Below are 18825 nucleotides of genomic sequence, written 5' to 3' on the forward strand. Positions count from 1 at the left end.
ATTTCATTGTACTTTCTTATGATCATACCTTTTTTACCTTCTTGAGTTCCTTGAATTATGTGCAAAAGGCTTCGTTTGAGCTGAATTGAATTTCTTGTTCTCTGTTTTTATTTTTGTTAAAGCACTTTGAGCTGCACCTGGTGTAGGAAAAGTGCAATACAAACAGGGTCCTGAAGTAAAATGTAATACCTTTTAAGACCTTTTTTAAGACCCTTTCCATTTTTAAGACCTCATCGCCACTTCGAGTTTTAACCAGTTACATTGGCGACACATTTACTACAGTATTGATTGTCCTTCCTCCTTATCTTCCAACCATTTGGACGCAAACTTGCATTTCCCCATAACGATGTTGTTTAACAACCGGCGTAAACGGACCTTCGTGCGCTATCAAGCAGTGAGCGTGCGATGTCCTGTTCAGATGACATCAAATCCAGCGGGATGCCATAAATAAACTACACAGAATCACACTACACACCTACGCAATGAATACATTCAGGCAGACTGTAGAATACAACCTCTTTGGACAATTTATATACTTATTGAAAACAAGCTACAAAATGTAATACCTTGGAAAATGCCGTTTAATACTTTTTAATAGCCTTCATTTTTGCTAAATTTATCAACTTTTAATACTTTTTAAGACCCCGCGGACCCCCTGACGAATAAAGCTTTATTATTATTCATATTAACTATGAGGATAATACATTCAGAATAGCAAGAATCCAGCGAGTACATTAAAAAAAAGCCAAACAGTTAAACACTGGTGCAAATTTTGTGGGGTACATTTGTACAATGTTCATGTATTTATTTGTATCATGTTTTTTTGGGAGTAATATTCAGTAACAAAAGAAAGAATAAAATATAATGAGCATTGTAAATCTGTGCTTGCCTCCAGGATAGTTAAAGTCAAAGGTTGGGTACCTTTGAATGGTTCCAAAAATTCCTATAAAAGTCGGAGAGCACCACCCTAGATTAATATTTCTCCCTCAGTAAAATATAATAATTCAGAATATTGCTATAAAACAAAACTCAAATGTTCGTATTCATAACCCTCTGTAATATAAGCCATAAAAAACATTACCGCTGTCACTTTCCTCACACATATGAAGCTAAATATAAAGTATAATTAAGCCAGCGGGACTTTGAGACGTCTCTTGAGGAATACTCGGCCGATGAAAGACATCCATCAAAAAATAAGAATCAACCTCCTCATGGAAACAGATCCATACTTGTTTCCTTCCACCCTCAGGAAATAAGCGTATATGGAAATATCAATTAGATGAATTGCAGGGGGCTGTGTCCTGGTGCTCAGCTGCTCATTAAACCATCAGCAGAAGATTGAACATTCATTAAGAAACACGATGCGTGCTCGCACCAGGTTCAAGGCTCTCTTTTCTTCTGAGGTGAAATAATATTTCACTCTAATAGTGTTCTAATGGTAAAGACACACACAGATTCAGGCTCTCAGTCTTCATACGGTGTTTTAACTGTTATTAAACTAGCATTGGTTTTAGTATATCCACCTGGTAGAGGTCATAAGGGGGTTCAAAATGATAACCGTAAAATCTTTTCAGAAGAACATCTTGATTCAAAACTCCAGTCTAAGTACACTGAACAAAAATATAAATGCAACACTTTTGTTTTTGCTCCCATTTTTCATGAGATGAACTCAAAGATCTAAAACATTTTCTATATACACAAAATAACCATTTCTCTCAAATATTGTTCATAAATCTGAAAAAATCTGTGATAGTAAGCACTTCTCCTTTGCCGAGATAATCCATCCCACCTCACAGGTGTGGCATATCAAGATGCTGATTAGACAGCATGATTATTGCACAGGTGTGCCTTAGGCTGGCCACAATAAAAGGCCAGTCTGAAACGTGCATTTTTGCTTTATTGGGGGGGTCTGGGGGTGTCCGAAAGCCAGTCAGTATCTGGTGTGACCACCATTTGCCTCACGCAGTGCAACACATCTCCTTCGCATAGAGTTGATCAGGTTGTTGATTGTGGCCTGTGGAATGTTGGTCCACTCCTCTTCAATGGCTGTGCGAAGTTGCTGGATATTGGCAGGAACTGGAACACGCTGTCGTATACGCCGATCCAGAGCATCCCAAACATGCTCAATGGGTGACATGTCCGGTGAGTATGCTGGCCATGCAAGAACTGGGATGTTTTCAGCCTCCAGGAATTGTGTACAGATCCTTGCAACATGGGGCCGTGCATTATCATGCTGCAACATGAGGTGATGGTCGTGGTTGAATGGCACAACAATGGGCCTCAGGATCTCGTCACGGTATCTCTGTGCATTCACAATGCCATCAATAAAATGCACCTGTGTTCGTCGTCCATAACATACGCCTGCCCATACCATAACCCCACCACCACCATGGGCCACTCGATTCGCAACATTGACATCAGAAAACCGCTCACCCACACGACGCCACACACGCTGTCTGCCATCTGCCCTGAACAGTGAAAACCGGGATTCATCCGTGAAGAGAACACCTCTCCAACGTGCCAGACGCCATCGAATGTAAGCATTTGTCCACTCAAGTCGGTTACGACGACGAACCGGAGTCAGGTCGAGACCCCGATGAGGACGACGAACATGCAGATGAGCTTCCCTGAGACGGTTTCTGACAGTTTGTGCAGAAATTCTTTGGTTATGCAAACCGATTGTTGCAGCAGCTGTCAGAGTGGCTGGTCTCAGACGATCTTGGAGGTGAACATGCTGGATGTGGAGGTCCTGGGCTGGTGTGGTTACACATGGTCTGCGGTTGTGAGGCCGGTTGGATGTACTGCCAAATTCTCTGAAACGCCTTTGGAGACGGCTTATGGTAGAGAAATGAACATTCAATTCACGGGCAACAGCTCTGGTGGACATTTCTGCTGTCAGCATGCCGATTGCATGCTCCTTCAAAACTTGCGACATCTGTGGCATTGTGCTGTGTGATAAAACTGAACATTTCAGAGTGGCCTTTTATTATGGCCAGCCTAAGGCACACCTGTGCAATAATCATGCTGTCTAATCAGCATCTTGATATGCCACACCTGTGAGGTGGGATGGATTATCTCGGCAAAGGAGAAGTGCTCACTATCACAGATTTTCTCAGATTTGTGAACAATATTTGAGAGAAATGGTTATTTTGTGTATATAGAAAATGTTTTAGATCTTTGAGTTCATCTCATGAAAAATGGGAGCAAAAACAAAAGTGTTGCATTTATATTTTTGTTCAGTGTATATATGCTTATACTCTTCTGAGCCACCCTCTTTTCAAAAGTATCTGACACACATTTCAAGCGAGCATGCACGGGTATGTTGTTTAGTATAAATGAAAAATGATTTATCAAACAACAAAGTCTGGTTGACTCTCCAGAAATAATATCTGCAATTTATTGCCATGGTATGTTTGAAAAAAATCTGAAATGATGTTATCGAAAACATTTCCTTTGTCTATTTTAAGCCCACCACAGGTGAAGTTTGACATCATACACTGTTAGGGAAATAATTGTCCTAGACTCCTAGATATGACGTGCATGACCAACCCTGACGTCTGTTATCTCCTTTAAGGAGATAGGCTGCTTCAGCCATAATGTTGTTGTTCCCATTCTATGACTGGGCAACCCTAGGTCACAGATGGTTTATTGTTGTGGGTACACTGGGACGCTTCCTTCTCTGTGTTTGTGGACTCCAAGGTGTGAAATCTTCGAGGCCATAAGTGTCAGACGCAAGTAACTCAGTGTTCCCAACTGTTTAGGCTATCTTCTCAAATATGTTGATTACTCTCTGCGAAACCAGTTAAATGGGCTAACGAGAGAGAGGCGCGCCAGAATTGACGTGGCAACTCTACCGTGAAGTCAAAACCTCTGGCTCTTGGACTTGTGATTTGAATTCTCCGGCCGAAGCTCCAAATAAACCATCAGTGTTTGACATCAAAGCTCCTGCTCTTCCCGTGTCTCCTTCATGAGTTGGTGACTCCCACTGCATTGCTACACAGAAGTTTCCCCCACATACACAGACTCGTCAACAAAAAGAGCCAGTTATCAGTACATGATTATAAAAATACTATAATAATTTCTAAATACTATATACTAAATACTAAAATATCTCAAACTAAAAGCTATAAATTGTTAGTGATTTGTTTCCTTGCGGCAAAAATATGACTACATCTTGTTGTTTGTGTCATTCCCACTAATTAAACACGTCAGTGCACATCTTTACTGTGTTGTCTTGAGCAGCACTCCTCAACAAAACAACTGTCCATCAAACAGCATTGTGGATCCTGTAACTAAGGCGGATATTTCCCATTGACGCCCTTCAAGCTGGTGTGTGTTTGTTAGCAGCTGCTGTGACAAAATGCCCAAGCTTTTCACGCAGTGGGCAGCGGATCAAAACTATTGACATCAGGGGACATCTTGTCTTAAAGAGTATCATTTGTAACGGCTCCATGATTGCAGGAGGCGTGAGGAAACACTTGTTATTTTAGATTATACATGCTGTTTATGCAGCATCATGCTGGGTGAGTGTGACAGGTGGTGGGTGGCGCCCCACGCTATCCTGCTGATTCTCTGTGCATGTGCCCACGCGGGCTGCACCATTTTGAAAAAAATACGGATTGCGATGATTGTGATATAGCAATAGCAATGATTGGCTATTTTGGAGGGATCGATCATTTTCTAATCATTATCTTCCTTATCAATAAGGTTAAGATAATTTGTACCAAACAAATATGTTTTGATAAGTCTGTACATTATTATTTGTATCTCTGCAGATCCACAATATTTGATCGGATGGTATATTTTGAAATATTTATACAGTCGTACACAACAAATGCTTTCCGTGCTCACATACATTGTGTCCTGCCATGGCTCTAATAAGGAAAACAGAAGGAAAAGTGTTGCTGGACTTTGGATCTCGATCCCAGAGGTGTACTTTTATTATACAGAACACAGCCCTATCTATCACACACACTGTGACCAAGAGCCAGCGAGTTGGGAATGCCGCGGTATATTTTTCACGTGCTACACTTTCAGGTTGTGTCATTTCCAAGATGAGCTATGAGGTAGCGTAACGGTGGGAATGGGGCCCGTTTTGTGCTCTGATTCCCCCGCACACTGGAGCCACGCTGGGCCAACAGACGCAGCCTTTAAGAAGCACTTGGGTTTCATTTGGGTTACCTGGGGTTTGGTGGAGGCTGGGGGCAGCGTTGGGGGATGCTCGTTCATCACTGTGGTAACCATGGAGGAGCCAGAGCCAAAGACAGCGGCGATGGGGGAGGGGGTTTCATCGGGCGGGGTCATGCTGAGGGAGGGGGAGGCAACAGAGGAGAAGGAGGGAGGGTCCTCCAACAGATCCCTGTCCTTAAACGCAGACCTCAGCTCAGGCTCCGGGAGAAATCCTGGAGGGAAAGATAGAGAGAATATTAAACCATCAATACAACATTCAACATTATCTTACAATCATGAAACAAGTTTGATTTAAATTTAAATTCAAGATGACTTACTATTGTAAACAAACCTTTATAAAGACTTAATGAAGTGGGAAGATATGGTCTAATTTTAAAGCTTGGACATTTTAAGAGCTGTCATTCCTAAATGTTCGCCAAACCTACAAAAAAAACATGGCTAAAGAATGTTTGTAGAGTATGTATTTAGTGTTTTATCAATAGAAGAATCAGTAGCTCCAACTACAGCTTTAACATACTTGCTAACAGCAAACCTCAAGTCTCATTTACACTAGTGGAATTTTGAAAGACAAGATTTAACAAACCTTTATATGGATTTAATAAAGTGGGAAGATTTGATGGCAAATGTGTTGAGGAAGATTGTGTGTAGCGATCAAAAACACATACGACCATGATTGTTGTGTCCATATTTTGGGAAATGTCTTCCAACACTTCAGTACAGTGGAGGTGGCTAGCTGGATTTGTGTTGCTCAGTGCATTGAAAACTCACATTTGAAAACATGTAACAACATCCTTTTCCAGAAACAAAGTCTTGGTCTCTCTGAATAATCCACACATCCTGGCAGGGGGACGCCTGCAGGACAACGTTTTTGGCTAGAATTTGACTAATGATGTGACTACCATCATATCTGTATAGCTGAAATGTACCAGTAAGTCAAATGTCTTACATGAATTAATAAGGCCCTTAGCTCCATGTTGCTAGTCTAATGCTGGACGGCACTACAAAGGTGGATACTAGCCTGATCTGTATATCATTTAGTCAGCTATTTTGTTGTTGTCTTCGTCTTGTGTCAAATGTCCATATTAGGCTTTATCAGACTTCATCCTGGTTGTATAGGGTTAGGGTTAGGGTGTCTGTAGCTTACAATGCTATTTGTACCCGGGTTTCCAAAGCTAACAATGCTATTTATACTTGGATGTCCATAGCTAACGATGCTATTTGTACCAGAGTGGACTTAGCAGGCAATGCTATTTGGACCTGTCTGTCTGTAGCTTACAATTCTATTTGCAAGAGGGTATCCAAAACTAACAATGCTATTTGCACCTGGGTTGCCATAGACAATGTAGCTATATTCACCCGGATGCAAATCGACACTACTCTAGACAAAATAATATCACCATGTTTCTTCTCCTGAGCCCTGTTGTCATCTTTAACTTCAGCTAGTACGTTTACAAGTTCAAGACTGTGCTGATTGTGTTCTGCTGTGATATGGCGAGTGCGGCTCAGGAAATAGTTTTGCATAAAAAAACATTCTAGAACATTGGGATTAACTTTGATTTAAACTATATTTGAGTCTCCTCTTTTTCATCACAGTCAGTGTTTTCACTAGGTGGTCCTGAAAATAGAGGTTGTTGACGAACATATTGAGTCATTGTTTTAGTTAACAAATGGTCTGAATAAGTCAGGTCACCTTTGCCATTCCGCTCTTTGTCCCGCCGACTCCCTTGTCTCCTGTGCTCAAAGTGGTGTCCGTGACCATTGCCATGTCCATGTCCCCTTCCTTTGCGTGTCCCCAGCAGCTGGTTGTCCCGGCTCTGCGCCTGACTCTTCCCACTCATCCTGGCTCTGTCCCTGCCGGGGCCCATCTCCAGCCTCACCGGGCCCAAACTCTCCAGGCCTGTCCCGTCATCCTCGGGCCGGGCCAGGGGGTGCAGCGGTCTGTGGGACAGCAGACCAGCTCCACCTTTGCCGGCGCGGGCCCCCTGGCCCCTGTGCCCGCCGCGCTCCCTGCTGTAGTGTCGGCCCTGGGGCCCCTGCAGGGGGTGCTGCAGGGCGTTGCTGCCGCCCACTGAGCTCTGTCTCCTCTTACCGTGAGGAGCTCCGGGCTCAGCACCGTGCGACAACGTGAGGGCGGAGAACAGGAACGCCAGCAGGAGACTCCGGGAGAGAAACATGGTCTGTCCAGCACAGCGCCACCTGCAGGGAAGAGGAAACATCTCAATATCACACTTGCTCTGCTTTAATTTGTTTAAAATAACTGCCACTAAAATGTTGAAGCCCTATTATGCTTGTTGGGGGTTTCCCTTTCCTGTGGTGTGTAATAAAGGTTTTTGTGCATGTTATCGGTCTGCAAAAGCTAAAATCCCAAAGTTCCCTCCATAGGGAGTTTCTTTCCCAAGAAGAGTGTTTCTAAGAAAATGATCACACAACAGTGGAGACATAAATACAAATCCCAAAGACTTAGTGAGGATGTTGCATGCTAAAATGAGCAATTAGCGTAAATCTTCTAGGTATAAACTTTCAGAGCTGCTATCATGGCTGTTAACATTATATGTACAGACTGTATGTTCAGTTCAGTTCAGTTGATTTTTCAACTGCATCTATTTTAAATACAAGCACTGATAGCAAATTCCAAGTAGAATTTTAAAGGGAGACATTAAAAAATGATTAGCAGAAGTCTGTCGTCTTTCCTTATCCTGTGCAAACAAATGCATGCAGGGCTTTTCTTCTGTGCCCCTATCTGAAATCACAGACCTCCTCAGGTTTTGTGCTCACTGCATTCATTCTTCCCTACAAGCTTCCTACAAATTCACACACACAAGTGGACCCATTTATCTGGACCAGGTGGGTTTGAGTAGGCCAGAAAGAGGTGGACAGACACTTGTGCCTCTTTTTAGAATGATTTCCCTGCCTTCACATTCGCCTTCATGCCTTCCTCAGTATGAATATTGCACTGCGCTCCTGCTTCATCGCTGCCCGTTCAGTCTCGAGAGGCCTCCAACCGTAGCTTTCATTACAAAAGTCAACATGTCTTCCAGGTGTGACTGAAGTGAAATGTGAGGTTCTGTGGGTATTAATGGCCTCAGCATGTTGTACAAACGTGAACAAAGGATGGTGTCGAGATGAAGAAATTATATATTTTGTATTCCTATCTATAGGTCGCCAGCTACTTTACAGTCAGGGTTCAATTTAAATGTTGATTTACATAACTAAGGGTTAATTGCATTCATATTGACATGCAGTTGTAAGTGTCTTTTGAGCTATTACGGTACATTTATTTATTGAATATCACTAAACGTAAAAATGTAAAATAAAACCCTCAAAATGCTGTTTAATGCAGTGAACGTATATGCAACTTAAATTTGCTTGAAATAAAAATGTTAACATTGTTCATGAGTTCATTTATGAATAATACCATGGCAACTATACAGATACGATATTATACACTCAAACTTAATTTTTGATATTTAATTATCAAACTTAAAATATATATTGCACAGTCCGACTTCCATATATAAAGTCGATTAATTGGTCATTCGACCTGAAAAACACTATAGGAACTACACACAACAATTATTATAATATCTGCAAAACCGAGTTTATGTCGAGGGCTTTACAAGAGGAATATGCTATGAAGATGTTTGAACATTTGGATTGATGGTGCTTTTTTAATAGTTTTTAAAGAAGATTCTTATTATTCTTATGCATTATATGGTGATCTATAAGTCACGTGAATGTCTAATGGACTGTATATTTACGAAAAGCTAGACTAACCACAGACTCTGTGAAGAATCATAAGGGTAAGATAATAAAGCATATTGAATTGCAGAAGAATTGTGTCACGTTTTAATTTTGGCGGATTTACAAAAGCTTACACTGGGAACACCAGTTCTTCTTGATGACAAACTCTGTCATGTCGGATAAAATGAGACTAAATATGATTTGCTTTATTTTGTCCTCCACTTTAATATGCTGAGATAATCCATCGACACAGAAGCACACAATACTGTTATGGTGCTTCGTAGGCGACTCTTTTGTGTTAAAAGACAAAACGGCAGTGCAGGGAATACAGAAAATCAATGAGGGAGAAGTATTGAGCTGCTGGTCATGAGCGGTGTGTGTGAATGTGTGTGTGTGTGTGTTGCAGGGGGATGGATTAGGTATTTGCTCTTTTATCACACTGACCCACACCACGATGAAACCACATATCCTTTGGGTTTACTGTCTGTTATTTAGTTGTTTCTAAAAAACAGGACCAAGGGCGGCAGGTTTTGCGTGTGTATGTGTGTGTTTGTGTGTGTATACTAATGTCCGGGGAAATTTGCAGTGCGAGTACAGGCCTGAGGGATTTAGAGGCAGACTGCGTCGGCTGGCCTCTGGGAGTGCGACCAGCTGTGCAGTTTGCAAACAGGAGCGTGAGGGTACTGAGGTGAGACCTTTATCTCCAAACAGGCCTTAAAAGTGTCGGGGGATGGGGGCCGGTCGGACGTGTCACGCACAAAAGCCTTTAGCCAGGATTAAGCTCTGGCTAAGGTGGTGCTTCTGGACTCTGTAAGGGCAAAAGGGTCATTTCATTTATGAAAACAAAGAAAACATCCAAACTTAAGTTAGTGGAAGAAGATGAGGATTGTAGTGATCATATACCAGCACATTTGAATATATAGCTATCAAAGGACTAGTTTGACATTTTGGGAAATTCATTTGATTGTTTGCCTGCACAGAGTTAAAAGATTGATTCAACTCTCAAGTAGGCTATGTGAAATATGACAATCTGTAATCTAAAGATCCAGCAGCTGGTTAGATTAGTTTAGCATAGCTGGAATCAGGGTACAAATGATAGCCTAATTCCATCCAAACTAAATCACCAGCAACCTGCCTTTCCTATCTCCGTCAGTAACTATTATCATTGTGGCTTTCCAACATGGATGGAGTGTTGTCTGTTGGCTTTTGTTTTATTACAAGTTGAACTGCCAAGATAAAGTGTGTTAATCATCGGGGTTTAAATGTGCTGGTATGATATATATATATTTTTTTGTATTTGAATTCGGAAAGATCAAGTCTAGCTGTTTCGGCCTGTTTCCAGGCTTCATGCTAAGCTAAACTGAGCTGTACAGATATGAGAGCAGTATTGTTCTTCTCATCTAACTTTTGAGAATACTAAAGAGCTTAAACTATTCCTCGAAATAAAGACATCTACTTGTTACATTACATGTTACTTGTTAGACGTTTTTATCCAAAGCGACTTACATACTCAATACTGTGGACAATCCCCACAGGAGCAATTTGGGGTGAAGTGTCTTGCCCAGGGACACAACGACATGCTGACTGCAGTGGGGTTTGAACCTGTGACCCCCTGATCCGAACACTAACGTACTAGTCCACTGCGCCACACTTGTTGAGTTGATAGATTTATGGTGAACAGTACTTAAGCTTTATGTACAATTCTGGAGATTGTTCTTTAATCTGGGGAATCAAAAGCAGAACAAATGGATCTATTTCTTGTCTGTGCCCGTTGATCTCATTTAGGATTACAACTCAGATATTAACGCATACATCGGATCCACAGAGGTGGAAATAATAGTAAAAGGCAATCAACACAACCCTAAAAAAAATAATTCCCAAACATGAAAGAAAGATGCGACGCCTCCATAGAAACAGTAGGCAGCATGCATCATTTGATCGAATCTAAAGGGCTGAATAGACATGTGAAAGTGAAGGCAGGCGGTAATGGGGGGGGGAGCCAGTATCTCAGCACAGCAGTGCCCTGTTTTCCTCTCTCAGACTTTCATGTGCCGCTAACAGGTGGCCCTTTGAGGAGAAGGGATGGGGACGATAATGGAGCACTCTGGGTGGCATTTGGGGTTTTTAAGCACAGTCTCTTGTGTGTGATAAACAACCTCCGAGAACAACACCGCCTCCTGCCAGAGGGTGTATTATCCACGGTAGTGTTTTGTAGTAATGGCACAGCAGGGTGAGCATCTGCTGCTGAGGAGAACGAAAGCCAACGAGTAACTGACAAGTGTCAAGTGAGAAATCCACCGTTTAAGCAGTGAAACAGTGATATTAAATGTATGAAAACAAACTGGACTTTCTTGGCTTCAAGGGGGTTAAGATAGTTCTGGGTTTGAAGAATAAAAACCTGTTAAATGCCAAGTAAATATACCTAAGTAATTTGTTTTACTTCCTGGTGAATATTTATTGTTTTGAAAAAATAAATCAACATTTGAAGTCTAACTTTTGAATAATTAAATCCTGTTTTAATTAGATATGTACTAAAGCAAAGTTTAGACATTCACATTTCACATTTAAATGTTGACTTTAAAATGGATTTATTATGATTTTCTTAAGGCTAAAGACTGGAACATGTGATATGCTCAAAGGGATTATAGCCACATTTGCTGATAAATAATGAACTGCAACTCATCTGAATTTCTTTAAACATTCATAAATTGACATGTTTTATTGAACATTGAATTGCTTGATCAACCATTAATGAAATGGAATATATAAATCAAGATGCAAAATGATCATTTTAACATCACATGTATCCCCATTATCCCAGTTGGGATCTATAGCCGATTGCATGTCCTTACAGCCAATAATGAAATGGAAGTGTTAGTAATGATGTGGTCAACACAGCAAAAACAACGCATGTGTGTGTTGATCGACACCCACTGGAGTTCACAGTGAGTTATTAAGGCGCTTCTAGAATCAGGACAATTTCTCTATGAAGTGGAGAGGATACTTGGGATGTCAGGGGAAATGTAAGGCAAGGCAAGTTTATTTATATAGCACTTTTCAACACAAGGCAATTCAAAGCGCTTTACAAAAAATGAAAGACATTAAGAAAACGGCATTTAAAATCAGTCATTAAAAATCAAATAAAATCAGTCAGGATCTTTTTCAGATCTTGAGTTTATGGAAGTCTGCTCAGCAATGTATGGAGAGAAAATATGAAGCCCCATATAAAATGAAATGCAATCTTAAAAATCCATTCAGATTTGTTCAGGAAGCCAGAGCAGGGGAGGGAAAATCAGGTTATGGTGGTTTACATTTCATTGGAAACACAATATGTGTGTGCCAGAAGCTTTTATAAGCACGGCGTATACAGTGTGAGATGGTCACCAGGGAGACATGAATCAGAGCAGATTGTGATATAGGTATAAAGTGATAGGTAATCTTGCAAGAAATTGCAAAGGGGGCTGGATGATTAAGATATGATGAGATCAGAGACCTCTCTCCAGTCTGTGATCCCCTGTGACACATAGTAGTTACAAAAACATACTTAACAGTGAGAGGAACCACATCTGGGGAAGGTGAGAGGGAAAGCAGCGAGGCCACCGTGTGTGTGTGTGTGTGTGTGTGTGTGTGTGTGTGTGTGTGTGTGTGTGTGTGTGTGTGTGTGTGTGTGTGTGTGTGTGTGTGTGTGTGTGTGTGTGTGTGTGTGTGTGTGTGTGTGTGTGTGTGTGTGTGTGTGTGTGTGTGCCTGTGTCTCTTTTAGGTTCACCTGCTCTGCTGTGACACCAAACGTCCAGGAGCCATCTGTTGTTTTATCTCTCGTAATGGCCATAAGGATCCGGCGGACAAAGAGTCCAGAAACAGGCTACAAACTGAGATTAGAGGTTTAAAGAACAACCTCCAAATTCTGGGAAGTACCCTTATTCTCTTTCTTTTAGACAGGCTTGGGGAGTAATAGATGACACATGTACCACGATCATCTGTTCAGAATACTAAAGAAAAAGGTAACTGTATTCCCTTACAGTTACTTAAAAGTAATCAGATCCCTTGTACATTTAAAAAAGGGTATTCCTAGCAGAATTACAAGACAAGTAAAGCAAATGCGCACACAATGCAACATTTCACAAGTCCAAAAAAAAAGAAACGAGTCTAATGTGAAGCCATAACTAATCTTCCAGTAAATCATCTCGACCTCCAGTTCAATTCCACTGAAATATCCCCTCTGTGTTCATTCAGTCACTGAATCTGTCACTGCAGCAATGTAGAATATATATATATAACATGCAGGCCTGACATTAGCCTTGACGCCCACTGTAGGCTTATTTAAAGTATGTTGCCACCACAATCATTTCACGCTGGGGAAAATATTGAAGTATGGATATGGCAATGCCTTAAGAATTTCATTTTTACAGTACATAAAACACTTAAAAGCCATCTTATTGAGATGTATTATCTTTTGTATCAGTTTGCAGTGTATTTGATATTGAGGCAATCCAAAAGGAAAGTGATCAGGTTACATAACTTTTAAATTGTGATGATTAGATTAGTGGAGCCTCGCTGCGGCGAAACTGTGGCGCGCTGGGGGGAGGGGGGGGGGGGTGCTAGTGGAGCCTCGCTGCGGCGAAACTGTGGCGCGCTGGGGGGAGGGGGGGGGGTGCTAGTGGAGCCTCGCTGCGGCGAAACTGTGGCGCGCTTACACTGTAGGTGCGCCGCGTTAGGGGGTGTGGGTGCTAGTGGAGCCTCGCAGATGGGGGTGCTGCAGCCCCCTCAGCACCCCCCCCTTCCCGCATCCATTTGCGATGTCTCGATGTCTCGCAGATCGCACGCAGCAAGCAGGAAATTAACCCAGCTCACACTGTCCGCTCCTCGCAGCAGCGAGCCGCGCAACGTCCCGCCAACACGTCACCCAGACCCCACGCAGCATTCTCATCTGTTTGTCATTAGCGGTGTAATTTTCTGGTTGCCAACACCATTGTAACACATCATCACTGATGTTCCGCTGTAACGGTGGTGGACTCATCAGAACAGAGTGGGGGGGGGGCTCCAACAAGCCGTTTAGGACAGAGAGTGAATACTATACAGAGATGCTGTTTGAGAAACCAATGTGAGTTTGGAAAATTGCACAATATAAATCTATTCTAGTAGACCTCAACAATGGAATTATGATCAGTAGAAATGGCCATGTCATGGGACCTTTAACAAGTTGTATCTTGGTGTGTACGTACAACATCCAACTTTTAAAACTGATTTTTTTGTTCACCCTATCTCTGACAGGTAGTTATCGCTTCTTGTAATAAAGTAGTCCAGCATGCAGGTCAATGTGGTAGTGTGAGGCTGCTGAACAGGAACACGCTATATTTCTCCTTTCTGCTGAGCAGCAGCTTATACATCTGTTCTAAATAAACATGACTCAGAATTCGATAAAATAGTCCCAAAGAAAAAATAAACGTATTATCTGCTGTGACACCAATACAATGGGGCTTTGCTCTGAACAGAAACATCCCTCTGTCTTAAAGTAATGATGCTGAATATTGAATGCGTAAACACTCACTTGTATGTCTCTCCTCTCGGGTAAAATAGGTTGATTGTGCCACAGAATTATCATAAATAACATCTCAATAACAAGCGCCCCAAATTACAGCTCATAATAAACGCCTCTGCCAGGCTGCAGTTAACACCATACAACTTCATTTCCTCAAGGGCCAATACAACTTCAGCAACATAACAGGGCTCCTAAAATCCGCTGCAAACAATATTCACACATCGACTGGGAGGTTTTTTGTATTTGTGTTTTTAAATGTGTATTGGATGGCAGAGGAACCCTGGAAGCAACACTGGGTGGTAAAAAAAACAAGAGCCATAAGGAAGGTCCATCTGTCAGTAAGTGAGCCGGAACAGGGGAGCGGGGGACACCAAATGATTCACTGGTCATTTGGTCGCAGGTACAACAGATGTGGTGCGAGACCCACACATTGTCACTGATGCGGGAACATCAGCGACATCCTGAGATGTGGCCCCTTATCTCCTGTTGGAGTGCACTGAGGCCCACACACACACACACACACACACACACACACACACACACACACACACACACACACACACACACACACACACACACACACACACACACACACACACACACACACACACACACACAACACACACACACACACACACACACACACACACACACACACACACACCACACACACACACACACACACACCACACACACACACACACACACAGGCAATCAAGGCATGCACACAAATGCACACTCACAGCGGGGAAACCTCCTCCAGACACTCACATCGAGGCGTGTTCCAAAAAATGCTGCGAGACACAAACAGCATGAGGCATCCCACAGAGAGGGGAGAGAATGAGAGAGACAAAAGGGGAGAGGGGGAGGAAGGGAATGGAGAGGAAAAGAGAAAATAAGATGTAATGTGAAGAGAGAGTGGGGGGAAATTAGAGGAATGAGAGCGAGAAGGGGGGATAGAGAGACAGAGGGGGGATTTATTCCGGTCTTAATTGGAACAAAGTGTTGGTGGCATCTTTCATTTTCGAGGACACCAGCTGAAACACACAACGATCAAACAACAAAGCTTTGGCTTCACAAACCAACAACAAACTTTGTTCTATTTCTGACCCCGGGGAAATGTGGACACGGGGTCTGTGGTCTGGCCGCTCGGCATGGGAACAGTTTGACCGGTCAGCGGGGGGAAACACTGCTGTTTCCAAATGATCAAGTGAAGCATGTAAACGCATTATATGAACCCAAAGTTTATCTCCCCCCCCCCTCTCCCGATCTCCCTTTAGTGGAAGCGAGAGGCGTTGACTGGTTGCCAATGTTGAAAGAGCCCTGATCAAAGTTGCAGCCACGCTTGGCAGTGACGCTCAAGGCCAGTTTCACACTGGAGGAGGCTGCATGGATGTGGAGCAATGTAGCTCAGGATAAAAGACATGGATGTATGCTTGGTGGAACTATCTGAAAATGAGAACCAACTTTAGGAGTCCTTATTTGACTATTGGAATGGAGGTGCCATATTTTGTAAATTAATGATGTATATTTCTGACATCAGAGGTGGAAGAAGTACTCAGATGAATTACTTAAGTAAAAGTAGCATTACTGCAGTGTTAAATTACTCAGTAAGTAAAGGTCCTGTATTCAAAATTGTACTAAAGTAAAAATGCATTAGCATAAACCAACCAAGTAAAAATATGCGTTATGCAAAATAGCCATTTTAAGCACCAAATACTTTTAAATAATTGTATTAAATGTATTACAATTATCATTCATTAGTTCATCACTTCAATGTTGCACTTGGCAAAGGCGGGATTTATTTGTATTACGTTAATGGGTAGCTTAACCTATACAAATATAATATGGTGTGTGTTGATTTATATTTTGTATTAATAACCTAAATCAGCAAAATGTTAAATCTGTAAATAAAAGGAAGTAAAAAGAACAACTTCTGCTTACAAATGTTAGTGGAGTATAAGTATAAAGTATAGCATAATGTGAAATAATCAACAACCTTTTGTTTTTATATATTTAAAGTAGTAGTACATGAACTTAGTTACATTGCACCACTGCTCTAAATTAATTTCCACTTGAACATCAAATGATGTCCTTAGGTTATCTTTTAATGATAATAATTCACTCATGAGTGAATCTGAGGCTTTGTTTTGGCCCGGGGTCAACTCACTGTGGGGCCCCTCACTCAAGTCTGATCGCTGTAATGTTCCCCGCTGATTGACTTTCTATTCATTAACACTAACTCCTTAATGTGAGTCCACAAATATTGCCTTGTTTTAATTTTAATTGCATGGTGACACACTGAGACTCCCAACTGTAATCTCCCCCCTCACTCCTCTTCATCTTTCCACACACACACACACACACACACACACACACACACACACACACACACACACACACACACACACACACACGCGCGCGCGCGCGCACGCACACGCACGCACAGTTCCACACTGTCTTTGGTGAGCAACAATGAGCTGTCAAGAGGAGATAATGGCTGCAATCATTTCTGATTCTCCCGAACCATTCATCCAGTACATTCCTTGGTGATGTTGATTTGACGCTAAAGCATGACAGCAGCGGGAAACAACAAACAAAAGTGGAATTGATTGGGTTAACTACATTTTTCCAGTGTCAAACCAAATCAAATGTCCTGCTCGCAAACAGTCACTCTTGCTCTTAATCATGTGAGTTGATCGACACCCTCTTTGCGACCAACACACCTTTTGCATTTATTCAGATGTTAACTTTTGTGACATTATCAGGATGCGAGATTGAAGCGTTTTTACGCGCAGATGGAAATCATATCAACCGGTACAGTATATTGTGCGTGACAATTGAAAGAAACTTGTGATTTTAAGGAGGACTCATCAAATATAGCAGCAGGACTGCGAAAAAGCGACAGTATGGGTAACCCATAATAAGGTATTATGTGATATACCTTTAAATAAAGCCACTCTTAACTAATGTAAGCATTACATCAACACAAACCTGTTTAGGAACACTAAGGAACAGAAACTATAGTATTTGTTCGTAGCCTACGTAAAACGCTTTTTTGTGCGTAAAAAGCTAATAGCCAAACCTTTGCAATACACAAGAAAAAAGCAATAAATATATTTCCTTACCCGCGTGTGTCTGTCTTGTTGCTTTCCTTTGTTGTTCGTTAGGCTTTTAGCAGTCCAATGGCTGCAGGCTGACAGCGGACCTCAACACGGCAGCAGCAGCTCTCTGTAGTCCGCTCTCCGCTCCTGAAGCCCGGGATGTGCGGAGCATCCGGACCGGCTGCTGCTCCTTAAGAGGAGGAGAGCACCACCTGCTCCGAGGCGCGCTCCCGAGTGCGCGTACCGCTCAGGGCTGCTTGGATATCTCTCTGCGAGGCTTGTCCAGTCAGTGAGACCAGTATATTAGTATGGTATGGTAGTATCAAGACTCATTTGCTGCAGGGATACACCAAGATAACAGTCTGAGAGAGATTAGACCTTTTTTTTTAATGGAGGGAGTGATCCATCATAACTTTCCTCAGCCTGTCAAACCTGTCACATCTGACATCCTCAGCATCTGAATGCCCAAAATGACCTCCACAGGGTCTGACAGAATCAATTCACTCTGGAAATATCTGCACAGAATGGCCAAAAGTCCATATCGTTGATAGTGAGTCTGTTTCATGGTTTTGGCTTCAATATTTACTTTTCAAAATGTATGCCATGTATGTGGCATTGCACGTTATAACATTGCTTTACAACAATATATAAAGAAATCATTGCTTTCCAACAGATATATATTCGATTTTTTGTATTCCAATAGTTTTCTTTCTCATCAGAACCTGGTGCCTGCATTACCCACAACGACTTGTGTTAGTGCAGTGATATATGAAGAAATGTTAGGATGCCAGACAGTAATGGACCTCACTAATGCTCTTAAAAGAAGAATATGATATAGTGGCTTTTTGTCATTGCACATATTGTACATAGACTGTATATAGATTAATAATAAAAATGGAGATAAAAAAAAGTGGTATATCAATTAATAAAAGTGGCGTATTCAGCTTGTTTTGCTCTATAGAGATGTTATTGCACATTCCCTCATTTAAATAGCCTACCGCTACAATTGTAGTCCTGTGGTGTGTAGTTTTGTGATGACATTAGTGGAGGGCGGTGGTGGGGGGGGACATCGTTTTGTGGAGTTCAGTTCAATGATGGCTCGGGGGTAGAAGCTGTTTGTGAGAGGCCTTCCAGATGGCAGCACAGAGAAGGGATGGTGATGGGGGTGAGTTTCCTCCTTCAGACTGCTGCTGGCTCCGAGGAGCAGTGTGATCTGGAGATGTCTTCCTGTCAGGACAGGGGAGGTCTTGT

General features: G+C 42.0%; 1 protein-coding gene across 1 annotated transcript in view; it reads right to left on the reverse strand.

Moving 5' to 3' along the window:
* The window catches only part of draxina (dorsal inhibitory axon guidance protein a), a 32333-nt gene extending 14544 nt beyond the window's left edge, over nt 1-17789 (reverse strand). Inside the window, 3 exon segments of the mRNA XM_034082910.2 lie at nt 5182-5402; nt 6881-7386; nt 17599-17789. Of these exon segments, the coding sequence (XP_033938801.1) occupies nt 5182-5402; nt 6881-7364 (705 nt within the window). The 5' untranslated portion in view covers nt 7365-7386; nt 17599-17789.
* Between the last annotated feature and the right edge of the window lie 1036 nt (nt 17790-18825).

The sequence above is a fragment of the Pseudochaenichthys georgianus genome, chromosome 5, assembly GCF_902827115.2.
Source record: "Pseudochaenichthys georgianus chromosome 5, fPseGeo1.2, whole genome shotgun sequence".
NCBI lineage: Eukaryota > Metazoa > Chordata > Actinopteri > Perciformes > Channichthyidae > Pseudochaenichthys > Pseudochaenichthys georgianus.